Source organism: Ascidiella aspersa, chromosome 6 (assembly GCF_963924565.1).
Source record: "Ascidiella aspersa chromosome 6, kaAscAspe10.2, whole genome shotgun sequence".
Classification (NCBI taxonomy): domain Eukaryota; kingdom Metazoa; phylum Chordata; class Ascidiacea; order Phlebobranchia; family Ascidiidae; genus Ascidiella; species Ascidiella aspersa.
In genome coordinates, this window is record NC_139452.1 from 15,581,858 (window position 1) to 15,599,848 (window position 17,991).

At 38.0% G+C, this 17,991-nt stretch overlaps 2 protein-coding genes across 2 annotated transcripts; one reads left to right on the plus strand and one right to left on the minus strand.

The window, feature by feature from the left end:
• Window positions 1–472: 472 nt before the first annotated feature.
• LOC146140427 (uncharacterized) lies at window positions 473–5,757 on the minus strand. The gene is made up of 11 exons (XM_083392628.1): window positions 5,680–5,757; window positions 5,409–5,527; window positions 4,991–5,088; window positions 4,625–4,757; window positions 4,451–4,544; window positions 3,971–4,104; window positions 2,285–3,156; window positions 1,951–2,145; window positions 1,695–1,753; window positions 1,317–1,483; window positions 473–959 (listed from the first exon to the last, which is right to left on the minus strand). The coding sequence occupies exons 1-11, from the start codon at window positions 5,684–5,686 to the stop codon at window positions 792–794; spliced, it is 2,046 nt and encodes a 681-aa protein (XP_083248754.1). The 5' UTR covers window positions 5,687–5,757; the 3' UTR covers window positions 473–791.
• Window positions 5,758–11,266: 5,509 nt separating this feature from the next.
• On the plus strand, window positions 11,267–17,771 carry LOC146140428 (uncharacterized). The gene is made up of 12 exons (XM_083391487.1): window positions 11,267–11,378; window positions 11,578–11,667; window positions 11,886–12,239; window positions 12,330–12,419; window positions 12,490–12,644; window positions 12,800–13,043; window positions 15,414–15,527; window positions 15,615–15,704; window positions 15,960–16,093; window positions 16,503–16,695; window positions 17,325–17,506; window positions 17,667–17,771. Exons 1-12 carry the CDS (start codon window positions 11,267–11,269, stop codon window positions 17,769–17,771), a joined length of 1,863 nt encoding a protein of 620 aa, XP_083247613.1.
• The last annotated feature ends 220 nt before the right edge of the window (window positions 17,772–17,991 follow it).

A 17,991-nucleotide genomic window follows, 5' to 3' on the forward strand; every position in this document is an offset into this window, starting at 1 on the left:
TTCATTTTTTTTTCAGTTCCAGTTATCTTTTATCCCGTATGATTTTAAAGGGTTTGATACGCAAATGTCACTAGACCTCATTTTTGCAATATTCATAAAACAAGGTTGGTAATAAACAAAAAAAATTGAATCACTGACATAAACGCTAATAAAAATCAATTCTCTTTATCGACTTGCCTTTAAGGCTATTTTATTTTTAAACATGTCATTTGTTTTTATGTAAAACTGCATTTTTCATACCTCGTATGCCTATAGCCCTTATATGTATATATATGTATCATGCTTTCACCTTGTGATAACTATTTTAGTAAAGTGGAAACAAGTTTAGGTACAACACACCAGTAACACCTATTAAAAAAGAAGGAAAAGACAATCTATTACTCTTCGTTGTTTATTAAAACTAATAAAGGAAAGTTCAGTGACAACACCACAGCGAATAGAGCAATGTACAAACAATTTTGGAACTTTTTAATAAGCGTATTTAAACGCATTCAACTCTACATGATAGAACAGTAATTAACTCAGTCATCACCATTGTAACACGTGATTAGTTTACAATTATGACATACCATGGTTTGGTAAAGTTAAAAGTTTTATTTTAGAAGCTTACTATGCCAAAGATAAAGTATTCTAGCTCTATTGCCATAAAACTAAAGTGATGCTAAGAATCTCTGTTTCATCCCACCTACAAAAAGTGCCATTTGTCTTTAGTTTCAACACTATATGGTGACAGCGCAATCCTGTTTCGTATGTTAAAAAATTGAGTGACAACAGGGACAAGTTAAGAAAAATTAATTTGACTTGCAGCGGCATTGCGAGAGTTGCGACATCTGAAATCGTCGAAAGCTGTCGCGCGACATCAAGTCAAAAATGCGTTGTTGCGCTGCAACGAAAGTGTCGCTGTCGGGCTTGGAAAGGGATTGTGACGTTGTGCGTCGTGTTTCGTCATCAATATTAACCTGCGTAAATAACATTTACCGTTAAGTAGAATGCAAATAACTAGAACTACAATAAAAACTTAGCGTAGAGCAGGGGTGTCAAAGTCAAACACGTCGACGTGGCAATTTTTATCTTATAACGTTTTCCTGAGCCCAGTTTAGTAACTAATTCTTTCTAAAATTAAAAGCGCTTTTTTAAATAATAAAAACGTTTATTTACACATAAAAAACATTTGTTTCGACACGCGTGCCGCATGTCACCCATTAAAAACCGTACTAATATTTAACTTGACCCACTTTAAGTTATTAATATTTTATTGGCTACAAATAATCACAAATGTTGTGTATATAAGTAATATTTATCGAAAGCGTAATAACCTCTTCTGGTGATTCTTGCTCTATGTACTGCGAGTAGATCTTTTGCGCCATCTTGTAGCGGCGACTCTGTCCCTTGACATGTCGGTAAACTTCGCAATCCAACCAAAAATTGAGGTTTTCGTCGCTGAACTCGCCTTTAAGAAAGGTTTTAAATGCCATCAATCCTCCTGTAACATTAACGTTGGGGTTAACGTATGATACAACATTAAAACTTAAGTTATTGGACATACCAGCTGCAACTACTGTTGCATGTACGATAAGTTTGCAGTTAAAAATATACACGATCTGTATGACTGAAACAGCAACAAGCTATGGAAATTAATTACAATGCAATTCAATTCAGATCATAAAATAGTTATTTAATTAAAGCTCTTGTACCTTTGCTCTTTAAAACTTCTTGTAAAGATTGCATCGAGAATAAACAGCACTCACAGGATCTATTAAAATAAATAATATTACTAATCAATGTTTACGTTTAATAAAACAAAATGGGTATGTTCCTGGTTTTGGTTGACGTGCAACTTTATTGCTAATCGAGGGTAAATAGTAAAATACCAACAAAATGTTAAACAATAAATATGTAAACAACAGAAGTAAACCATAATTTCAACAATCCAAACCTAGCTTTACTTACTTTTTTACCGCCTCGCGAAGGCTGTTGGTACGTTTAAGTTTCTGCGAGATAGCGCTATCAGCTGCTGACTTGTAGCGATAAAGCCACCCTGACGACAAGGATTTTGTCGGGGTTGCCTTTCTGCCCTTGGGTCTTTGCGGTGCACTTTCTACCAGAAGTTCTGGTTTTCTGTTGAACCACGTTTTCAACTGGTGTCTACATACGAAAACGAAAGGTTTCTCTTATTTCTTGTTTTCATCAATATTTAAAATTTACCGTAATATTCTAAACATTTATTAGAAAAGTTGTTAAATTTAGGATTTAAAAGCGTGTAACAAGTATAAAACATGCTTACATCGCCCCAATTTTATAGGCTTGCGCTTTCCGGTTCAGTGAAAGATCCTTACGGTCTTTTCCGTTGTTCGCAATGGTCACGTTCACTGCATTTTTTTCACAAGCTTTTTGCATCTGACTAAAGAAAAACATGTCGTCATCGTCTTCGTCATCGGAAGACGTCGTATCTGAATCGTCGGACGTGGACGAAGTGGACTCGCTGTGGTACCCTCTGTCAACGTATTCTAACGTGTAATTCGAGCGTTTAGTGCTCTTGGGTACTCCACTGAGGTTGCGGGCGACCTTATGCGACAAGTTCTCGGATTGACTGTTCTCAGTTTTGTAGACGCTTGCACAGTTACGTTGCCTGGCCAGCGTAGCTTCGGCGGGTTTGTAGCGCCGCACAACGTTTGGGGTGGGTTGTTGCTTCACAGAGGAACCAACGAAGGTCGCGTCCCTTGCCGGGTCGCTCTCGATTATCTGCCCGTGCTTTGACTTTACAGAATTGCTGTTGACGTGTAACTTGTCCACGCTTAATCTAGGGGAACAAGCGAGGGAGGAGTTCACCATCGGGCCTCGATTCTCCTTCATAATTGCAGACCTTTCCTTTAGGAACTCAGCGTGCAACGACATGACGTCACATGTAGAGTAGCTCTTGCGCCGCACGTGGCGTCGCCCGGTCGGCGTTCGGGTTTGTTTCGAGGTTTTGTTGTTGACTTCACAGGATAGCTTATTGATCGCCATAGCAACTGCAATGTCTTGATGTATTTTCTGGCCCTGCTCTTTAGCGCCACTGGTGCACATAAACTCCGCACCGTCTCGCGCCACCTTACGACGCTTCGAACACGTCGTGAATTCTCCAGAGGGACGTTTTTTGCTTTGTTGCTCAGCGACCTGTAGCAAAAAAGCAATAAACAAAAGGTTGTTGGCTAAGTTGCCTTACGTTCCCTAGTCAAATTTGAATAATAGCATACTCTAGTTATAGTTAGTAGGATAAACCCGATAATTCGTAAACAGTTTTTCACTTTTTTAAAAAAGACGTGTGTTATTAAAAAATATACTTGATCAACCGATGACTATATGAACAATCCAACCAAGGGATTGTTGATTTCTCCTAAATCAGTGAAATAATATTTAAATTGAGAATAAACCATAATTCAACGCAATCTTTTGTTTATTTATTTATTTTTTGCTTGATTAGATAGTTTATGACCAAGCAGTAAAAACTGTGTCAGTATAACGATGTACATAAAAAATCATAACAAGTCAGACACTTTACGACCCGTAATAAGACTTAGATATGTGTTCTTAATCGTAAGTGGCCCATCTCGGTCTCTTCAAAGGCCCCGTTGCACGTACGATTCAAAAACGATCCAGCAGTTTGCTTTTTAGAAAGTGTGAGACCGCGCTTCTTTGCATTGGCAAGAGGGGAGTAACGGAGCGCAGTGGTTTGTGAGGGAGATTAGTCGTTCCTTGAAAGGATGCCGACCGTTTCGCCGATTAATCGCGCTCGTTATCGGTTGTAAACTGGATTAGGGCGAGAGCAAAGAGGTCCTTTCACACCTTGGAAAGCGCTTTCGACCAGCAAGTAAATTTTCTAATCGCCTGGCGGGGGATTATTACATAATTTTGTTTAATGAAACCTTTCACCTAAGCATCATCTTTACCACGCATTTATCGAAAATAGAGTACATGCCTGTTAACTAACCTTGTTTTTTTCGATGACACCGTTGTGTCGGTGATGCGGCACGTTATTGTGACTTTTTGCGCCGTGCGACTGAAGTTCGTTGTTGGGATGGACAGCAATCGTACGAACGCGGAGAGTTGAACTCTTCAACGGTGCTTCGTACCATGGTGCGCTGTTATCTGTATCAAAGTTAGTATTTTATAACTGTTCTAATACTATAGTTTGTGGTCGTTGGCAAAATAAGTGCTTTCGGAAAGAAACGATAAAGGGCAACCTAGGTGGCGACTTCCCTAATTTTTCTATCGTTTTATAAGTTGTTTTTAATAATACAACAGTACAACGTAAATATCTCCAAATGTTAGAATTCTGCTTTAATTTTGAAGTAAAATTTAACCATTTGTTATGTGAACAAACATTTTTTTGTTGGCAAAACTTTGAACTATAATACCACACTAGTAAAATCAAAGATAGTAAATCTTTATGGATCATTTTATTTGTAACAATTATTCTTACCTGAATCAGTCACAAATTTGGCCGTAAGGTGCTTCTTCCGTCCCAACGCTTCGCTGAGAAAATAAAACCAGCCCTGGATTACCTGTGTAAGCAAATAAAAGTTTTTTATCTCTGATAAGTTTGCAACAAAAATTATTACAAAAATAACGGAATTAGACCAACCTCTTGTCTCGTGACAACCTTTCTGACCCCGAAACTCATGCAGCCAATGAACGATGGAGCCAAAGCTGGATCATTTGTTTTGCTCCAGGCAGAAATTAGCAATCGTCGCCCGCTCTCCTTATGACCAATGTTGCTAGAATTTTAATTTCAATGATTGTTAACATTTTGTCAATAAAACAAAGCTTGAAACAAAGTTTTAAATAAAGGTTTATAACATATTTTAAAGTGGTATTCAAAAATATGGTGTATTGGTTTACATTACGATCTCATATGTGACCTAATTATGGCAGCTTGTCATAATCTCGATTGTTCACTTGAGTTATCTTAATGTAAACAAATGGATAGGAGCTTAACATGTGGACTTACAAAGAAAAGCTGTCGTGGATGTTAACGCCACCGTTTTCCACAAATGCTGGCTGGGTTTTGTGGCGAATTCTGTTCTCATTGTCGGGTGACAGGGAAACCTGAAAAAATGTACACAAAATTATTATTTATAGATTATAAAAAATATAAAGTGCACTTTAAAATTGCTAGTTCCATTTTATAGCTGGAAAGATTCATTTGATTTAACCAGCAAACTAACACGCAACATGTGGTTTGGGATTAAAAGCTGATCAACATGCTTATTGAAATGCCATTTAGGTGCGGTGAAAATTTGAACCATGATACAATCTTATTAAAAATTATCTTTCTGGCTGTTTAACCAATATTTTGCGGTTTCTATATTACTTCAGAAAAGCAAACAAGACTATCAATATTAAAAGTTAATAAACTTTAACGTTACCTTTAGATACAAGAAGGTTGGTTGGTTAGACAAAAAACACCCCGGATGCAGCGATCGGAGTCCCAAAATTGTTACGGTTAAGCGTGAAGATGAGCCACACAGCACCAACTTTAGCTGTCCTGGAACAAAGAAAACAAACAGTTAAGAAAACTGCAAATCAGCCACCGTATAGGTCCAATTGTTATATTAACAATATGTTTGCAATAACTTTGAAGTGATTTAAGAAGATAACTCGTTGTATCTCCCGCTACTACATCGACGGTTAACTTACCTCTCATGTTTTCGGACAGCAAGTAAACAGTTAACGGAATTGTACCTAATTGTTTAATTAAGTAAACCTAACACTTTCTGTAACAAAACACCAAACAGTTATGCCACTTGAATTTGCTAACTATCGTTCACAATTACAATACTTACATAAATATAAAAACTGATCATCACTATTGAGCTCTATACTTCGAGATTAACTAAAAGTCAATACTACAACTACAAAATACGGTGTAAGAAGTATTAATCTTTTCCTACAACTGTTGTAACTGTCGAGATTCACTCAATATATTTAGAGAAACGTTTTAGTTGGTACAGTCGCTTTTTAGATGTCTGGATAACAAGCTGCAATTTTAAACACTGCTTCGCTTAAACTATTACTCGTTGCATTGAACTGACTTGTTGTTTACGATTTTCTATGGGCCGTCTAGTGATCACAAGCAGCTATTCCAAACAACAATGACCGCCAACCGCCGCCACTGATCGCACAGAATTGTGGAAAGTCAATCGCTGCTTTCTGCGTGAAAATGTTCAACACAAAACAAGGCTGTATAATAACCCAGCGGCGGCCGCTAATTGTGGGCCTCGCGATAAACGTCTGCGCCATTGTTTTAAAACTGGAACGCCTTCGCAGACGAAAATGGGCTGCGATGCTTGTGGAACCAAGACTTCTGCGAGCAAAGGCGACGGCGCAAAAGCCAACTCCCTACATCCGCATTAAGTGCGATTTGACGGTTTGGCGTGAAATTAAAGGCTTGTCTTTTCCATAGCACAAAATGTTCTTAAAATTATGCCACTGAAACAACAACAAACAGAAAACCCTACGAAATTTTAATCTTTATGCAAATGTACTAACGTTTCTCAGAATTTAACCAATGAAAGCATTAAAAGTAAACACAAATTTTGGAAGTTGCATCAACAGTCTTCAACGAGCGATGCGCGCTAAAAGCCAAAACAGCGTTTTTTATGAACGTTTTTATATTTTTTTGCTGAAAAATAGACAGCACCACAAAATGCCCTGATCCCCTAAGAAAGCTGAAAATTATTAAAAAAAACATTGTTCTAAAACAACTAGTTAGCACAGCTTTATTCATTTACTAGAGAAAACAACATATCATACAACTTGCTTCCATAGAAAGCACAACGCTACTAAATAAACTAAGCGGCTGTTCTCGAGAAACCAACAGCAACGAGGCCCAACCAAAAACACAACGCTCAGCGAAATTTGCGTCATTTAAATATTCGCGCTTTTGCGGCAATAAGGCTCCATCTATTGAAAGGCAGCGAGTCGTCAAGTAGCGACAAAGAGGCAAATTTCCAGTGACTCATATAGCGAGGTAAAAGGCTTCGTTTTTCCCTGGAGCGTATTATAAGGGGTCGAAGGGGGGACGGAGTGCCACTAGTGAAACACTTTAGAAACACTTTCGCTGCGACGCAATTTACAAATCGATTCCTCTCTGATTTCTGACAGTGGCGCGAACCAAGTTGTTTATTTACGTTACGCCCGAAGCATTTGTTGATTCCGGAACAAAATACTAAAAAAATAATCGTTCACAACGATATTAACACCCATCCTAGCATTGTGCGGGAATATTTATGGGCCTCTCTGGTGAACAATCTACAAACAAACTTTTACCTTCTAAATAATTGCATTTAAGTTTCAAGTAAAGGCATAGATAGTATAGTCCTACATATCTGTCGTTGCGTCGTACCCTAAAACCAGAATAACTACAGCAATACGGCGTACTCTGACTGATATATAAGGGTCAGAAACTTTTTCTCGACATATTCAATTTGCGGCTCAAACTATGTCAGTAGTTTGCCGAAAGTTGGCGAGGCCAATTTGGGAGGCTTAAATTGCCATAAAATCTAATAATCCTCGTCTAATCGGATTTCGCTTTGTGAAAGGCAAACACGTCAGGGGGTCGACGCATGCAATCCACTTAAGCGCGACCAACTCTATTGAAAGTCATTGTCTGGAGTGACTTTCGACTTCTTTGAAAGTTTGTGTGAATCGATGACTTCATTATGATGAGAAAAGTTTCCACGGAACTTAGACCTTTTCAAGGGGTATTTAGCGCAATCAAATTATACATCTAGGTGAAACCCGCGCCCTTTGCAGATGGTAAGAAGTGACTTTTTTCTTAAAACAAGCATACAACTTTAAAATATTCTAATATGAATGATTCTATTTAGAATTCGCTTTATATTAATTGCGTAGGAGAGTAACAAGTTCGTTTCAAATCAAAGCAAAAACACATCGTTTTAATAGGTTAATTCAATCACGCCGCAATATTGTAGTTGCCGGTATTTAATACAAATGCTTTGGTTTATTGCTGTCCGGTATTCAATACTCACTATTTGCAGAAAGTTATAAGGTTTTAAATCGACGATAAGACCAATACAATTTTGCGAGCTCTCCCTAAACATATATAATTATATATGTAAGTATCGGACATTACTGGAAATAACTCCTCAACTATCATTGTTACGCACAAAAATAATTGTCATTTTAATGGTACAATTAAATTTTAAAAAGAATTCTCTACTTTCAACATTTGATGTATACTTTCCCTCAAAACCAAACATTTAAAAATCGAAACAACTTGTGTTATTTCAGAAAGCACCACGCAGCAAAGGAAAAGGCGACATTTGGCGACGCGATTACTTGCAGGCGAACAGAAACGCGCTTCACCACACATCCAGGTCACAACGTTTAGCGTCAATATGGCGTCAAGCCGAGTGACAAATGGCAACAAAGACAACCAGTAGCGTCGCAAGCAGACAGATTTTCAACGCTTGCCATGGGTAAAGTCACCAGTTGACACAACGACATTTCTGAACTCTCAGTATTTTTGTGATATTTTAGGGAGGAAAGGAAATGCAATAGGTTAACTAATATTCAGATGTCGGTGAAACACAAAATGCAAGAATTGCAATGTATTATTTAACGACGAATGGCTATGGCTATATTACGACGAATGGCTATGGCTATTTAAAGTATACACCAATGCTACTAAATTAGGTAATAACGATATTGCGTAAATTTATTTTATAGGATTCATTGTAGGTAATGTTGAAATATGGAAGAAGTCTATTCATTTTGTCAACTATTAAAATTCGTGGTGACGAAAAATACAAATAATAATCTCTGTGATAAGCCTTGTTTATGTATTTATTCTAACAAAAATCATTACATTTGTTTAAAATTGGTTTGTCAAATGTCAAAAAGGATTCTGGCAGGGCTAAACTCAACTATGAAAAATATCATTTTTGCGTTATGACAAACAAAATAATATAAAAAAAAATTCTGTTGGTTGTTTGTGTAAATTTTTGCAGGTGTTATCCATCCTGACACTTTAATCAACATTTTTTAAGTAATATGATTTTTCTCAAATAATTTAGTTTACCAGTGGCCTTATGTTTCTTAAAAACCAAATAAATTTACTATAAAAATCAGGCAGTTAGTTTAAGAAAGGTCGCCAACATTATACATTACCTCTTTCAAACTTGGGACTAATAACACCCCATTGAATGTTTTCTTCTTCCACGCGTGAATTGTACCCTCGTACACTTTGGCGCCTTTCAGCGGCCCAACCAAAAGGGGCAACAAGACGGTCCGCCACCTGAATATGGGATGCTTCTTGTATGTTTCGTAGTCTTCTAGTAGTAGGAATAAGAGCGGCAACCAAATGTTCCGAATCATCCGTGTGAGAACCACACATTGCCTTTTTGAATTATCTATAGTTCACTGCTTACAAATAATGTTGTTTTATGTTATTTCTCCGAATACAATAAAACATGTTCAACTAAATAGTTTAGGCAAAACAAACTTTAGCTTTAGACTTTTAACTTTTAGCTTTTAGGCAAAACAAACTTTAGCAGCAAATACTAACCAGCTTTACTTTGTTTAATTTAGATTAGATAAAAACTCAATAATTTTAAATCGCATCGTCCAGCAGCAGCTCGAACTTAATAGTATAAATACACATATTGATTTTGAATTTTACCTAGTTTTTTACAAATAAACTTTTTTTTCCATACTGTTACAGATACGTACATAAACAATTACATAAATTTTATAATATAGATTGATAGAAAAATCTTTTAAGCTGCAACACGGCATAAAAAAGGAATTTCTCAGCAAAAGCCTGAACTAAATCATATAATAAAAAATAACGCCACAGTAACAATGAAAAATTATATCTTGTCAGGTGGTTTTAAAACTCAATACTAAATACACACAGCATAACTCTTTTTTAGAATGTTGGCATTTTCTTTTGTGTGTTGTTTAACCACCAGGTGCTATTCACCTAAAGATTCGCTAATCCTTCTAGGATCTTACACTGACCAATCAATGGAATTAAATCGTCTCAGCGACGGTTTCCACAGATAATACAATGTTTCACGCTACGAGTAAATTTACCTATTTATCTATCTATATCAGTATACAGCTATCAACCTTTTCTGGGCGGGTAACACATAGTGGATTTTTATTTACTCTGCGTTTTCAAAGAAACAATTTTGCTGAAATTGACTTATGTTGACCAAAGCCAACAAATGCTCCACCGTTATCCACAAATTTTAGATTATAGGCCATTGTAATATAAAAGATAGAGAACTTACGCCAGACGCAGTATTATTGAACTTGGGTTAATTTTTCTAATGCTTGCATAAATCCTGAAAGCTGTATGCGTACCGCCTGAAATGCGAATGGCAGTGTATCTGGTGAAAACCATTGATCTTTTCGTCGCGAAGAGTAAACAAAGAGCAAAACATATGTAAAACAAACGTAAGTGATACTGAAAAAAGTTCTTCTGGTACCTATTTTTTTTTGACGTGTCGGTTACCTATTCCAACGTAAGTAATATCATGCTATATAAATTCATTTTTAAGTGCATAACGTAGAACACCGTTTGAAATACTTTACTGTTAAGATTAAAAGGCTACAAGAATAAAGATACCAGTCTACAAATTTTTCGAGGTTTTATACCAAGTTACGAGACAGGTGAAGAAAAAAATATTTTGTGAAGCACAACTGGATGTCTTAGAATGTATGCGGCAATTATGAGCCAGTGAATCCGCTTTTCCGTCTCGCCTTCCGACTTCTATTGTTAGTTGACTCGTGCCACTCAGCATGAGTTTTACCCACCAAATGCGATTGTTCTTTATCTTTAATTTGATGAAAGTAAAATACGTGATTTTCAATTCAGGAATAGGCACCCGAAGCAATGCATTGCTTTGCTTGTACTGTCAATCAAGTAATTAATTATTATTTTTATTTATAGCTCCCCACAAAGTTTTAAACCTCTGCAAAACCAAGCCAATCAATTGTAAATCAAGAACTCCTTCCGGCTTTAATTCAGTGATGCCGTAAACGGCACCACGCCTTCGTGTTGACCAATTGCATTAGGCTTGTTTTCCCGCCTCAAAAACAAGTAGAACTATTCGACACCTCGGCAGCTTAAAAGCAGCGACCATTGCAACCCATCGCCTTGGCCTGGAAAAACCTGTGCTTCTCAACACAGTTCAGAATTGAGATCACGCTGTACACGCGCCAGCCAAGCAACACCAACACATCTCTAGGCACAATGAGTACAGTCGGCTCAAACGGGGATTTGTTTCGCAACATGAACAACTTGTTGGGAAACACGCTTGATCTGCGCGGCATCGACAGTGCTATTTCGACATCAAATGCTACCGGTAAAAACTAAACTATGCAGATGTTGTTATAGCAGTTTTACGTAATAGCGAAGCTGATGTGCATTCATTTTCCCCACAAAAAATGTTTTGAGTAATGTAAATCAGCGAACTGATGATTAACCGTTACACCGATTGCTACGCGAGTATTTGGAGTGGATTTGTTGTGCGAAGTGTGCTGAGTGTTTTCTTGATTTGACAGAAATTCTTCAGTGCTCTGGCCCTTATACGACTTGGTCTGTTCAAGCAGGTTCACCAGGAAAGCAGGAATTGTCAAAACCATCAGAGAACGGTAACAGTATAACAGCAAACTGATTTTCAAATTAGAGGAAAGTTTATAAACAGTGCGAATATGCTATTGCATCTTTAGACACTGTAATAAAATACAATTTATATTGGTTATTTTTTATCGATTGATTCCTAATATAGCATTATTTTGGATGTTCCAGTTCACCACACTTGACCTTTTATTCACCTTGCCTTACAATCGATTGTTTTTCTCTTTTACAGAATCTGCGAAAGATCTGAACAGTTTATTAAACAAGTTTGTAGAAATCAGTGAAACCAAGGAAACTGGCCACAATTCTCTTTCAAAGCTCATGAAACAGCAAAGTGGTGAGGGTTCTACAGTTAAAATTGCTGGCCATAAGGCTAACGCGGAAATACAACAGCGCCTGAAGAATCTGCAAAATCCAGCTCTTAGCTTGCGAAGAACGATGTCGGCTGACAGCGCCACTCAGTTGCTACAGAAAGAATACACACAGTCTGACTTGCAAGCACTAAATGATTATTACGCGGAACAAGCAAAACTGGAATTCGATGCCAAGATAAGGCAACTTGCAGGACATCCAGGATATCGATCAGGTTAGTCGGGCATTAACAAACAGTGACAAAATGGGACTAAAGTTGAAAATATTTACCCGATTTTTATATACTTATTTCGCTTCCGTATAGATTTTCAAGCCTTACTGGAGCAACTGCAAGGTCCAAGGCGAAGTTTCTCATCGGAGGCCTATCCCGCTGTATTTAAAGATGCTTTGAGGGGTAAATTAGAATGAAATAAATGACAACATGCCGTAATTTTCAACTTGTTGCTTCCACCTTGTGTATTCAGGTATCTCACTTGAAGGCAGTTTACATTCGGGACGAAGCGACGGCAGGAGCAGTCAGTCGTCTCCCGACCCTGCCGATTTGTCATCGCTTAGCAACAACAACAGCAGCTATCTTAGTTCGTCAGGATCCGAACCGGTTTCCATCACCGAATTAGTGGTAGGTAACGTAATGTTGGAGGTTTACTAGGATTTTATTTAATTTTTAAAAACATTGGTAAACCTGTAAATAAGGAACAATACCTTAAAATTTGGGCAAATCTATAGGCCATCTTAAAGGTAATTCGCTACTTTCCAACTTACACGTGAATTTAGAGCGGGTTACAAGGGCTTCACTTCAGCACCAACCCAGATGCATTTCCCAACGTGAACGACGTGGTCCGCAACAACCAAGCTGTTATTGATGCTTCCACACCTAGGGACAATTTTGCCGCTTCTTTTGTCCCCACTGTAATTCCACCAGTGAGCCCTTTCGCCGATCAGCTTTTAGATGTGGCCGCCTTGTATGGAGTCTCTGATAAAATGGAATACGACGCTCGTCTTCATCGGTCTGCGGCAGGTGTGTTTCTGCTTTGTTTAAGACTGTATATACGTTGTGGAGATTTCACATCTTTTTTTCCATTTTAAGTTTGTTTTGTTGGAGTGTTATAAGCGCTTTTCAACCCTTTTTCGCGTCGAAGCTTTAGCTGCGGTGGACAACCTTTTCCTATAGTCGCGAGCCAAAACCCAAACTCCGGTCTCGGCGGGCCGTACTAAATATCTAATATTAATTTTGTTAGAACATATGTTTTTTAACCAGTATGATAAAATACCTCGCAATCCGGGACTTATCCAAGATACCCAGCTATATTTCCTAAACAAGACGCCCTTCAAACTACTGTGCTCAACGTCGTTACCATATCGGCAGATGCCAGACAGGTGTCCACAAACCCTTCACTACAGTTTTAAGCGTTAGTTTGTCCATTCTAGGCCTTGTTTCCATGCATTTAAGACTTAAGTTGGCTTTATGTGGTTGGTCTTAATATTATGGAGTCTCTCTATGGCAGTGGTCTCCAACCTTTTTTGATAAACGCCCCCAATTTTAGTAAAATGAAATGAGATTTTATATTGCGACCCCATTTTGTTTTCAGATATAAATAAAAGTACGCAAATAATACTGGAACAAAGTAACACGAGGGATTGTGCGTAAATTATGCATAATTCCAGAGAGCAGTGGCTACGCATGGGCATCAAAATGAATACAAAGCCTAATTGTCATATCGGCAAACCACGTTCGTTACGTCTAATAACAAAATTTGACTTTTTGAAAAATTAACCCTTTTAAACGCATTGAAAGTATGTCCGAATAAAACAATTTCAGAAAGTTCGATATTCGCTGGGCTAAATAAAAGAAATCTAGTTTTTGTTGAATATTACCTGAAGTGATTTAGCGGCTTTTACGAGCTTAAAAAACAGTTTTATGTAGAAAATGCACTGAGTTACGTTTAATGGTGTGACGTTATAAAAAAAAACGAAATAAATAATTCCTACTAAAACAGCAGGAATATGGTGAGTAATCCCCACAATAATTTTAGGCGACCCCACTTGAGGGCGCGACCCACAGGTTGGAGACCACTGCTCTATGGTATTATATATTATTGTGCTCTAAATAGTGTTGCTTTGCATAGGTCTTGTTTTATGTTCCCTTGGGAGGTGTTCCTTTCTGTTACCTTGATTACATTGTAAAATACATTTAAATTGCATATATATATATATATATATATATTAGGCCTACCATATGTCCTCTTTTAGGAAGATTTGTCCTCTTTTCTCAAGAAAAGTGAATAGTCCTCCGAGTACGCTCAAAAATGCTGAAATGTCCTCTTTTTTCGCATTTCGATTTAGTTGCTTATACTTTCAACAAGACTTTTAGGCGAGACATTGTATTTATTTCCAAAAAACGTCTGTAGCATGAAACATGCTGAATTGCTGGTTTAAAAAAGGTTTTCCAACAAATTGCCCTACCAGCCCTACCTTCTTGTTTGTTATTGCAAACATTGCGGCAGAAAAAATGCAACCTCACATGTAAATATGCCTATTAATAAAGAAACATTTAGGTGTGTGATTATTCATTTTAAAACATAGGATGCCTCCAACAGCAAAACCATCGTGCTCGCAACAAATAGATTAATATTTGCGCTCGAATCGGCCAGCAACACCAAGTTTCATTTTGAAAATTAATCCGAGAATCCCAAAACAACCAAACATCCCGAAAATCAGCATAAAACATCATTAAACTTAAACGTAAAATTTCTATTTTCGTTTTACTTGCCGGCAAAAAAATGTCCTCTTTTCGGGTGCTGAATATGTGGTAGCCCTAATATATATATTCTATAATTTGGCAGAACTGCTTATTTACGAGGACAGAAGGCTGTAATATAATAATTTACAGGAAGCGTGTCTATTTTTTTGTGTGATTTTAAAAGGGCCGATATACTCGTGATGTTATGTCAGACTTAAAACCCGAGGAGCATTCATGCAAAGCGGGAAAACAAAATATTTAAATACTAGGTTGGTGAAAACGTTCATTGCTGAAAGTGCCATGGTATGCGTGGCGCCTTTGGGCTGAGAATGTCCCCGCAAATAACCCAGAAAATCTATATAATGTAGCCCAGTGAAATCTTCGCTTTCGATGGAAACAGAACGGAAAAATAAATAGCAACATTCTTAGTAGCAGTTCGTTTAGTGGTTTAATGTATTGTCACAAATATAAATCTGCAGAATATAAATACCATTTCTTGACGTTTTGCGTTCGACTGCGCTATCTGAAATTCCAAACTAAATATGTTTATTGCCACCTTTTGAGCATTGTAAACGTGACCAAGGGTACCGCGGCACCCCGGTTGGGAGACATTACTGATTTAGCCACTTTAACCATATTTTATTCCAGCTACTTGCGAAGCGACGTGTACATGGAGTGGCCACTTGCCGATACGACATCACCCAAACCCAACTTATTCGCCGAAGGTCTTTGTTGGAGGAGTACCCTGGGACATTACCGAGGGTATGTTATTCCTGCCATGCATACTAATGTTGATACTGGCAACAATATAATAATTTAAGTAGGTACATAATTTTGCCCTTTTTGCAGCTGCCCTTCACATGACCTTCAAGCCATATGGTTTAGTGCGTGTCGAGTGGCCAGGAAAGGATATGAAAGGACCCAGATATCCACTGCGAGGTACATATAAACGGTAGATTGTCGGACTGTCCTGTCTGCTCTACTGAAGTCTGACTGGCTGGCAAAAGTAACCCACTAAAATTACCTCTTATCGTTGGAAATAGGCTTTATGATATCGGAAACCGGGAGAGCCCTGCCGGTTTTTATTACTTAAGTTATAAGAAAATCGAACCGATGTCGCCCGCGAATGATTGTGGTGCCATTACACAAAATCGTTAACAACTCTTGCTTTATTTGTAAATGTAATTTTTTTAGCCGGATATGTGTACTTGCTGTTTGAGAGTGACAAATCAATCAAAAGTCTATTGCTCAACTGCACCCATGATGTTACTACAAATGAATGCTTTTTCCGTTTGTCAAGTCGGAGAATGCGTAGTAAAGAAGTACAGGTAGCTTCTCTTAGTTTTACTCTAGATGTCATTTACTAGATTTTATAGCGAGAAATCAACAACAGTATCTGTATTTTCCTAACACATATTTTAAACAATATGTTTACCACTAATTCGGTAAATTTGCAATCCCCGCAGGTTGACAGCATCCAAGCGTGCTGTAGCGCAATTAACTGTACGTGTTCCGATAAACCAATGCAGAACATAATTTTGTTTACACACGTAACCTTAAGTTGGCTGGCCCTAAATTTTAAGCGCGCCAGCAATCGGTGGTTATACCCCCATATTCCTCTGTCTAAAGATTAGATTCGTTCGCATTGCATACATGGCGATGGCATGGAAGTCGATTTGACGTTGGTACTGCATCCAGTTCTACGGGCAACTGTGTAACCCCAAACCTTACACACAGATAATCCCATGGGTAGTTTCGGACAGCAACTTTATGCGTGTTCCGTCTGCGAGGTTGGACGCCAACAAAACAATCTTCGTCGGTGCATTACATGGAATGCTCACTGCAGAGGGACTTGCTAAAGTTATGAACGACCTCTTTGATAACGTGGTTTATTCTGGCATCGACACGGACAAGTACAAGTACCCCATTGGTGAATATAGCCATATTTGTGTTTTGTTGTTGCTTAGGTTTGTAATCGTAAGATTCAATTCAAATTGTTTATATTTGGTAATTACAACCGATTTTATTTGCTTGAATGCATTGCACTCGTGAACGGTGGCATTCTGGTTTATACCTAATTGCAATTATGGATAAGTGCCCCTCGCTGTCTTAAAACAAAAGGCGCTTTTAATATGTTACTGTTCAGTGCTATACACATAGTTTTGAATAGCGTTTTCATCAGGAATTTTTTGCTGAATGTAAAATACCTTTTTGCCTAAAGTTAAATATTCCATTGATTGTCCAATTTGATTCGGCAACCCGTTTTGTCCGCCAGTCGCCGTTTTAAACTATCGGTGCGACTTCAGCAAACCTTTATACTACCACGCCAGTCAAATAGATGCCGCTTCCACAGCGGTCGTGTCCTTAAGGCGATAGTATTATTGTGGGAAAGCACTTCGTTAAACCCTTTCAGGACACAATCGGCGGTAACAGTAAACGTTAAAATTCAACAGTATACTTAAACTGCGTGGTAAATACTCTATTTGACCTGAGCAACCGGTATTTTATCTAGTATACTATAAAAAAAACTAGTAAAAGGTGGAAACTATTTTAATACAGGTTCCGGCCGAGTGACTTTTAGCACACACAGCAGCTATATGAAGGGGGTTCGAGCAGCCTTCGTCGAGATTCGGACGCCCAAGTTTACCAAGAAGGTGCAGATCGACCCTTATCTGGAGGACTCGGCCTTGTGCAACATGTGCCAGGTGCAACAGGGCCCCTACTTCTGTCGTGAACTTCCGGTAAGTCATTGTAGGTGACAAAACCATGCAGTGACATGGTTTCACTAACCTAAACTAACTACACGCCTAGATCTTCTGTACTTGACATACCGATCTGTAACTGTAGTCTCACATCCAATTTTTTAATTGATTGACATTTTTTCACTTGCGATGTGTGTAGGACTGTTTCAAGTACTATTGTCGTCAATGCTGGGAATGGCAACATTCCGTCGGTGAATATCGCAACCACCGCCCGCTAATGCGCAACCAACGTCGACGATTTTGATTTTGACATCCAATCACATAAATGACACTGCCGCACCATATTTAAATTGCTAATATTCGGCGTGTTGCTGTTAAATCTATGATATCATAACGTGCCGCTAGATTTATCTGTTCAGTTCCATCTACATTAGAAATATTATTATTTTTTTTATTATAATATTATATTTTTGTCTTTATTGTTTAGGCTACATATGCTAACAGACACAGTGATTACATGATGA